Source organism: Priapulus caudatus, unplaced genomic scaffold (assembly GCF_000485595.1).
Source record: "Priapulus caudatus unplaced genomic scaffold, Priapulus_caudatus-5.0.1 Scaffold457, whole genome shotgun sequence".
Lineage (NCBI taxonomy): Eukaryota > Metazoa > Priapulida > Priapulimorpha > Priapulimorphida > Priapulidae > Priapulus > Priapulus caudatus.
This window is the reverse complement of record NW_014577518.1, coordinates 98,092-107,331: the sequence shown is the minus strand read 5'-3', so window position 1 is coordinate 107,331 and position 9,240 is coordinate 98,092. Positions and strand designations below refer to the sequence as shown.

Below are 9,240 nucleotides of genomic sequence, written 5' to 3'. Positions count from 1 at the left end.
CTTCTTGAATTCTCTATCTGGCTGAATCCAATCTGAAAGCAACATATTATATATACCTATATCCTGATGTTTACAACTATACAATCACATTCAGCGAAAACATTTACCATGGCGACAAATAATACCATGACAATAAAAATTTTGGTCATAGTTGAAACTTGAAATAATACAATAATAATAAGTCTTCTCACATTATCATCAAACTAGATATTAAATGCTATATGAATCCACTATCATAAACAATATACAAACTTTTTCCATGATGCTAGAAGCAGAAGCTGATCTTCTGTCATAGCCCACCAGCAGTCAGTTCCATGCTGTCTAATCAGATTCTCTATGTGCTCCACTGTATGTCTGTGCATGAAAGAAAATTTCCAAACGTGTGAAAATATTGAAAATCATACGTCCACCCAAGAATTTAGGCCTGAAGGAACAATAATAAAATCCTGCATAAATTACTTTACTTTATGTCATTACTTCACCGAGAATATGATGATACATACACTACAATGCCAAAATATTCTTGAGTTTTCAACTTCCCATTACATTACTGTGCTCCTCTGTAATAAATCATATTTATATATTTAAAATATCCTATTTATATCTATACACAGTAAAAGATAAAGATAAAGAAAGTCAACATGCTGTTTATAAGGGGTTCGCCAGTGTCAACACAGTAGAAACACGGCCAGTGCACACCAAACTCTTGCTTGATATACACCAAGATGGCCGAGTCATCAACAATGATTCATCTGCCTGCCTGTATTGTTCTGATGGATGTTTACTGAATTTAGACAATCCTGCATTGAATTAAAAAAACAAAAAATCGTAAACATAAACTTGGAAACTAGCAACTGGAATGTCATGAATTATAGAAAAATCATAAAATTGATGGTTTGAACACCAAGATATTTCAATAAAAATTACTAAAATGTGCAAGGTAAGAGAGCTGAAGTAGTCTTAACAGATAAATTGTTGATACCAAAATCTGTAACATAATATACCTGAAGAACGTTTGGGCTTTATTGCAACACACGCTATACATATACAGTAAAAACTCGATCAAATATGTGACCCTCCAGCATAATACGGACTAAGGCCAATAAGTCATTGTTTTGAGTAATTAGACGCACACATTTCAATGCTGAAAATGGCCTACCTGGACAAAAATGATGATTTTACAAAATGAGTTCCTAAGTGCATATTTAATCTGGATATATAGGTTCAGATATCCTATATTATGATGGTCATTTTTAATTTAAAAAATGAAAATAAATTTTTTTTTGAAGCCCTGACCGCTCACCCCGACTGGGCCCCTTACTAGACGCTTTATCTTAAAAGCTGCATATTCGCGGAATAAGTCGGTTTCCGATCTTCAAATTCTGTAGATCGGTTAATTCTTTAGATATAGCCAAATATTATATATCTTTTAAAGGTAATTAAATAATCTATTCAGATATGCACATACTCAATTTGTAGAATTCTACTTAATCCTGGTTTTGCTGGAGCGGGTCACATATAATCGCACTTTTGGACTAGCATAATTTGTGTCGACTTACGCATCATTTTGTCGACTTATACAATTTATGCGCGCGTTGACTGTGCATGTGTGCGTATGCAGGCACGTGTGCACAAAGAGTGCGCATGTAGAGTGTGGTTCGGTGTGTGTGTGTGTGTGTGCGCGCGCGTGCGTGTGTGTATATGATCTCTCGGTTGCGTCTCTGCTTTCTATGATACCGTATACGTATAGTATATAGGTATAGTTAGTACTGTATAGCAGAATTAATTTTCAGGGAGTCACATGACTCCTGCATAGTCAAATCAGGGAGTCCGACAGTAAATCAGGGAGTATATATTGACTCGATCCCGTCGCCTTAATTTGCACACTGCATTGGGCTGCATACACTATATATACTATACCTTATACATATATAATACACTGTATACAGTGGGTAATCTGGGGTGTGCGAGCTGCGAGATGGGAAAAAAACACAATGCGTCCAAGCGACAATCGATTCAAACAATCCGTCTGCGACAGCCAGCTCGCGCACTCCCTAGACCCGTACCAGAGCATATAAACAGTTGATTATGAAGTTTACTGTATTATAATTTTACTATAAATGTATATATGCCACATGAGTAGTATATATAAGAGAAGCTGATAACAACATACCAGTGCTAGAGACTTGAGCCTGTCAGTGTTAATGAACCACTGCTTGCTGGCTCTGAAGATGACCGGCTGTTAGTTCTCCAGTCATATGGATAACTATGAACATTGTCCTCGGAATGGGCTAACAATCCTGCCCTTCAGTTGATCATGACTAAAGAAAATAATATTAAAAAGTAGCTAACAAATCACCTGATGATTTTATCATAAACTTTGTTATATCCTAGAATGAACTATCAATGACAATTTCATTGTTTGACTTTGAAATGCAATTATTAAGAGTAGGTAGTATTTTCATTATAGAATTATTTTACAAAATGTTAATTATGAAAGCAGAAAGAACATTAGTCTAAATGTTTTTTTCAAAATCGGTGAGCTTACAGTATGTAAAATTTTCATACAATGTGCAAGTTGAATAGCTCTAATTATCTGACTCACAGGCCGATTCATAAGCGCACCAGTGAGTTTCCTTGCTTGATAACATGTTGGCCAACGAGACTCTTCCTGCTCTAGTGTAGCATCCATCTTCATTCACAAGGCCTAACCTGAAAATTTACTCATTACCTATAGATATGTCAATGAAAGCAACAACAGCAAACACATCTCTCATCTATTTAATGTCTATCTATCCTAAAGCAACATAACTTGATTTCCTATTTCTTTTCCATAAACCTATTTAACATTTCACGTAATTAGCGTGTATTTATAAGGTATGTATTCACAACACATAAACCAATACAACCAGTTTCAGTCATGTTCTTTGGCAATTAAAAAATCTTCTGGACCATGACTGGGCTGTGTGAACTAAACCACTGCCTTCTCCATGGACAGTGTACTCCAGACAAGAACGGTAGCTCACTATCCGGACACAGCGGATGTCTGTAGCGGCAGCCAGCAAGATCTGCTCCTAAACATATACAGAGCAAACTCAGCAGCAAGTTTAAAGACAAGATTAACCGAAGCTTTCACCACTGCAAAATGTCAACTGAAAATTACAATCAATAATAGGAAGCAATTGCTTTACTAACATGATACATTTCCCCCCATCTAGTAAAGGAATGAAGCATACCTTCCAACTTAACTAGGTGAACTAGCTTGAGTTCAGAGAGTGCTCCATATCAGCTACCTTTCTGTAGCAATGAGGAAGTGATCTCCCATGAGGAACTCTTTGTCACTACTACTGCATCGAACTATTGAATAGCAAAACAATAACAATGCATTAGATCATTTATACACTGAAACATTTCGCAATTTTTTTATCATTTATATAGTGCATGTACTCAATTTCCAGTTCTCAGGTTATATGGATAAAAAAACATACTGCTCCACTGCCTGTTAGATAGAACCTGACGTGTTGTGGCATGGCTATTACAATGTAATCTCTATATTCACAATGAGCAGCAATTTATGGATGCCAAACATTACCTTCTATCTTTGCAAAACAAAGAGCTTGGTTAGCTGGTATTGTCCATGGTTGTTCGTCCACACCAGTGCATATACTGGAATATGACTAGAAAAAACAACCAATATATTCCAATAGTATATAAACATAACTTTTACCACTTGTGAATTTATAACCTACTTATAGTCAGTGTAATGGGGGGTTCGTAAATAATTTGGATATGTCTTGATACATACTAATTTATAAGCAATTTGCAAAGAATGTTCGATTCCAGATACCTATTTATACATACTACATCCTTACAGTAAAGTTAGCTATCATGTTTGATTGTACATATCTATGCAACCATTTCAGTTTTTGTATACTTACAAACTTTTTGAAGCGAACCAGTAGGCAGAGTCTCTGATACCATTGGGAAACTTAACAATACAGAAGAAACTGAAAGAAAAGGAAGACACATAGCTTAGTTAAAGATGCTTTCCCATGCACATTTTTGTGACAAACCACTGTAAAAACGTAAGTAAATAACTCACTACACTTTAACTGAATGTCAGCTTTGAAAATAAAACTGTAAAACTATGTAGATATCAAGCCTATATATGGCCTCAAAGAAAAAACAACTCGAAAATGCGTTTCTCCACGTTCGTATCACTGCGGCTAGAGTTGGACGCAGGTCACGAAACCAGCACAGCCATAATATCATATAACACACGTGTTATATGATATCTATGAGCACATGCAGCCTTCATGATCACACCTTCAGCTTGCGACACCGCATGCAACAAGAGACGCGTCACAACATCACCGCAGAGTGCAAAAGTAAATGCCATTTGAAATTTCGACCCAACACTTCTCACTTGTAGTCTAAAAGCTTTGAATGAAACAAATTCTTGAGAATTTTTTTTTACCTATCACACATTATATAGGAATACAAACGCTGCACTGTTAAAATAATTCATTTTGCCTGATTTTATGTTAGCCGCTTGAAATTTCGTGGAAAGCACCTTTAAGTGACGCAATCGCCTATTCCACCATACCAGATCTAGAAAAAAATGTCAATTCAAGAATCACGCTGTTCTGTCCAGCGACTGTTTTGCGTCATTTTAATAATAGTTACCTTAATACCTTGTAGATCATGGAATCTACCATCCCTCCCACTTACCTGACATGACTGTCATTATATTCCAGCTCAGCTCTGTAATGCTGTCCTAATAAGATGTAAAATTGATACACAGGTGTGTCAACAGTCTTATTTCATATCGAACAGATATTGACACAGTCTATCTAAGTGTGGCAATTCATGAACGTGTCTACCCACAAAATCCCTGTTTATCTTAACCGCTTTATCGAAAAAAAAATTTTATAAACAAAAAAAACTATAAAAACAAATCACAGATATAAATATCACCTCATTACACATATATTTTACTTACCTAGATGAAGGGAACAATACACTGGCTTCAGGTCTTGATAGACATAACCCTGTAAAATGAAGCTATGCATGTAATTCAAAACAGGAATTCCCAAAATGTTTTCAAGATAGATTAAATTTAATTTGTTGCTCTTGACACAATCATGACAGTGAACAAATCACATCTAACAGTTATATATCAGTCCTACATAAGGGTTTCCTGCCTCATAGCCTTTTTGAGAAAACACTATGTCTTAAAAGCAGGATATTTATGTACTTAAAATACCTTTTCATACAATTTGTAAAAAATCATCCATCTGCGTTGCTTCATAGTTTTTATCCAAAGTATAATAGCAGTGTTCCAGTCAGCATCATCCCCATCGCTGAAACGACGACTTCTGATTCTGTATGGCTTCCCATGCAAAGCTTCTTGCTGTAAGTTAAGAATGACATTATTTCATTCTGCATAAAATCCATAACAGCTACATAGTAATTACTGTTCACTATGCCTAAGAACAGATTCAACTACCTTGATCCCTTATTAAAGGCGACAACTTTCTGAAGTCCTGTGCTTGATGCCTGTAAGGCTTCACTTCTATGGGTAACCGTTGCAATCCCCAACTGCACGAAGTCAATACGGTGACCGGATTGCAGTTTGTAACGATTTTATATCCTTTAAAATCTTAAATGAAACAAGGCATAGACATAAATAATAAATATATTATATATATATATATATATATATATCAACAATGCATATAATCAACACGAGACACAAAAGTACATTTATGAACAACCTGTAAGCATACAACATATATACCATCGGATTCTTTCACAGATCGATCACTATAATAACTACGTGAATAATATTATTCTTTTCAGTGATACCACATAGTGCAAGCACAGACTCCATACCAACCTTGTTTACAGAATGACCAACATGGGCATTTCCATTTGCATATGGTGGACCATCATGTAGAACAAAGGAGCATTCTGCCTTTTGCTTAGACTGCCATACATACAGCTCAGATGTACTACTTTCCTGTAAAGATGCAATCATTTGGCAATTTAATGTTAGGATCTTGCACAATGATTGACTATAACTAATTTATGATATGGAAATTTTCCTTCTGGCTCCTATCAGACCACATATATAACAATATTAAGAATGTGGAGAAGGAAGCAGCACTCATAAAAAGGTAAAAACAGTGGGATCTTTCTTGCAGTTGTTGAATATATGAGTCTGAACTATCAGTCAAAAACAAGCTTTTGATTGACCACCCTAATAGACTACAGCACGTGTACAAATACATATGCCTGGCAGACAAAGGTGTAGGCCTAAAAATAAAAATACTACACGATGTGGACGTCTATTCACAATGCTTAACAATAGTGACACTTTGTTATGCGACAAGTGCTGTTCTGAGGAAATCGTCGTTGTACATTCTCGCTGCATGGAGTTGTGGAGTTCTCTGTTTGTTGAAGCACGAGGCTCAAAAACTTTCGATAATTCCTTTCATTTGCACCAGACACCTATTTTACATCCGCAATTAATTATATCAGGAGTTAATAAAGACAAAGGAGTTTGACACGTATTTGGTACTGATTTCACTACATTTTGTCGTATGAGTTCGATGTGAATAAAAATACAAATGTATACAAACATGAACTTCTTTTGTTCACTGGTCCTTATTCTATCTACCGGTAGTATTACAAACCGCGTAGCTTCCTTCGCTTTGACATAAATCGTACTTTTGCACGCCATGGTTTTCACGTTATTTACCGTCGTGTGGCGAGGCCAAGCAATAAATTCGCATACACAGCAACTGGAAGGAGCCGCGACAGGGATCGCGTCTCCCGTACGTTATCTCCCGAAGAAGTTTTTGTTCGGCTAACAAAGCCGAGTGATGACGACGTTAACTCTCGCCTTTATCACATACAGATGGTCATGATAAGTAAGGTAGGTGTAAACACATGCGTTTGCCTGCAATTGCATATAGTAACGGTTGCTATGCAAAACACGTGCGAAAAGCTACAATCAGCTGAAGCGTCAATTTACTCGCTAAGATCGATTCATACACATCATTCCTCCGCGGGTGAAGTAGTTCAGATATTTTACCAGCGCAGCGTTTATTTAAAAAAACTGTGAGATTCAACCATAAAAACAAGGCATTCTAACTATAGTTTCAATGTAAAATAGTTTTAATTTTTAAACCCAGCATGAGTGCAACGTAACTTAATTTCTAAGCACATTTTCTGCACTCGGCTAGACTACGGCCTAAAAGCCCTGCCGCGCCTCCTTCCAGTTGCTGTGTATGCAAATTTACCGCTTGGCCTCGCCACACGGCGGTAAATAATGTGGAAACCATGTCGTGCAAAAGTACGATTTATGTCAAAACGAAGGAAGCTACGCGGTTTGTAATACTACCGGAAGATAGAATAAGGACCAGTGAACAAAAAAAGCTCATGTTTGTATACATTTGTATTTTTATTCACATCGAACTCGTTACGACAAAATGTAGTGAAATCAGTACTAAATACGCGTCAAACTCCTGTCTTTATTAACTCCTGATTATATATATATATATATATACAGGGGTAGAAATTAACTTTTGAACAAGGGAAGTCCGATGGACTCCCTGCCCTCAAAAAGAGATAGTCCGCAGCAAAATGAGGGAGTCCGCAGTCTGAGGTTCAAAATTAAAGATATTAACAATAACGCATGTGCTTATTTTTAGGATTCATGCAGTTGCACGTCTGCCAAATTTTCTTGGGACATTAGCTGAAAAAATACAGTAATTCCACGAGGCCGTGCTCCGAACAAACTATAGTCAGTATTGCAGAATTTTCAGGGAGTCACACACAGTCTAGAGAGTCTAGACCAATAAATTGTGCCCTAATAATTTATATGCAATTGTACATGTTGATTGTTGTATGTAATTAATAATCAAATAATTATGTACCTGCTTTGGCAACAAGAATGGTGATGCACAGCCACAAGTAGCCACAAGTTCCCATCTCGCTTAACACTACGTGGCGAGAGGGCTAGTTCCTCCGCCGAGGGTTAGTTCCTCCGCCGTGTAACTAGTCGGAGAGCCTGGTCGGTTTAAGCCACAAGGTAACCTACTACCTAGGCTATAGTAAAACCTAGGATAAAGCAACTATTTGGTAATAAATTGCCGGGATGCTACTATTTATTTAGTTTATAGTTATAGTAAATAGTTATTTATTTTTAAATTACCTCATGTTCGACATCAATATCGGATTTGCTACGGCGGCGTACAGGGAAAGATGTTTTTGGCAGAAGCACGGTATGAGAATACGTGTGATTCGAGAGTTGTCTCAGCAATTTCATTGTGCATTTCTCAATTATTGAATATTTCCAATGCGGTAACATTATTACTATAAAAACGGGAAAATTTATAATAGGCAATTCTCCGACACAGCACGTTAATGTAGAGCTTCTTTCCGTCGTAAACACATCACTCGTGGTGTCTTTCCTAGCGTGTAAGCTGGCGTCGGCGTGGTGTACAATGACGGTCTAGGCGTCTACTCACTGAACCGAATCTATTTTGCACGTGCCAGAGCATAAATATAAATCAACAATTACAGTGACGGTGGCGCTACCTATCGACTATCTACCAACCCCAAAAATGGTTCTACGTAAAAGTCCTATTTGTGGTTTCGTATTCGTGTTATTACTTTTTCTAAGTAGTTTCTTGGGAACACTATTCATTATTTCACCGTTATTGCCTTTGATGATCTTTAAGCCGAAATGGTGGCGATTTGTGATAGACGAAGTAATGGGCAGCTGGATCACCTATGCAGTGGTATGATTTGATAATGATTTGATTTGATTTGATTTGATGTAGTATGATTTGATTTGATTTGATATGATTTGATAACCGGTAGACTATTACTATTAGTATTAGTATTAGTACTATTACCAAGAGCTAATAAATACCTAGAGTGTACAACGTAAAAACGGGAAAATAGTGCTATTTCACGACAACATTATTCTACTTTGCCTGGAAGTCTATAATAATTTCATGGTATTGCATTAAGCAGAATTCTTTGCTCTCTAAAACAAGACCAACCGCTTGTCAATACGATACTTCTAGGCGGAGATATCGGCTCCTAAACCTCCCCTCCCACATGCCAAACGCCGCCTCGAATGCACTTCTGTCCGCATCCTTCACGCGGCTAAGCGTTGCTTCGTGATAGTTCGGTTTTTCCTCCATAATTTTATGAATGATTTTC

General features: G+C 36.9%; 2 protein-coding genes across 4 annotated transcripts in view; one reads left to right on the top strand and one right to left on the bottom strand.

Annotated features, from left to right (window-relative positions):
* Window positions 1–8,531, bottom strand: part of LOC106810612 (isoleucine--tRNA ligase, mitochondrial-like) — a 20,842-nt gene extending 12,311 nt beyond the window's left edge. For 2 of the 3 annotated variants that reach the window (XM_014814025.1, XM_014814026.1), the window contains exons 1-2: window positions 8,222–8,530; window positions 5,900–6,022 (exon numbers count right to left, since the gene is read on the bottom strand). In XM_014814025.1, the coding sequence (XP_014669511.1) occupies window positions 5,900–6,022; window positions 8,222–8,377 (279 nt within the window). In that variant the 5' untranslated portion in view covers window positions 8,378–8,530. Of the gene's footprint in view, window positions 1–5,899; window positions 6,023–8,221 lie in introns of all 3 variants that reach the window. The other variant, XM_014814027.1, reaches the window with a different exon arrangement.
* A 102-nt stretch (window positions 8,532–8,633) lies between these two features.
* LOC106810604 (lysocardiolipin acyltransferase 1-like) overlaps window positions 8,634–9,240 on the top strand; it is an 8,516-nt gene continuing 7,909 nt past the window's right edge. Inside the window, exon 1 of the mRNA XM_014814010.1 lies at window positions 8,634–8,810. Within this exon, the coding sequence (XP_014669496.1) occupies window positions 8,634–8,810 (177 nt within the window). The remainder of the gene's footprint in view (window positions 8,811–9,240) is intronic.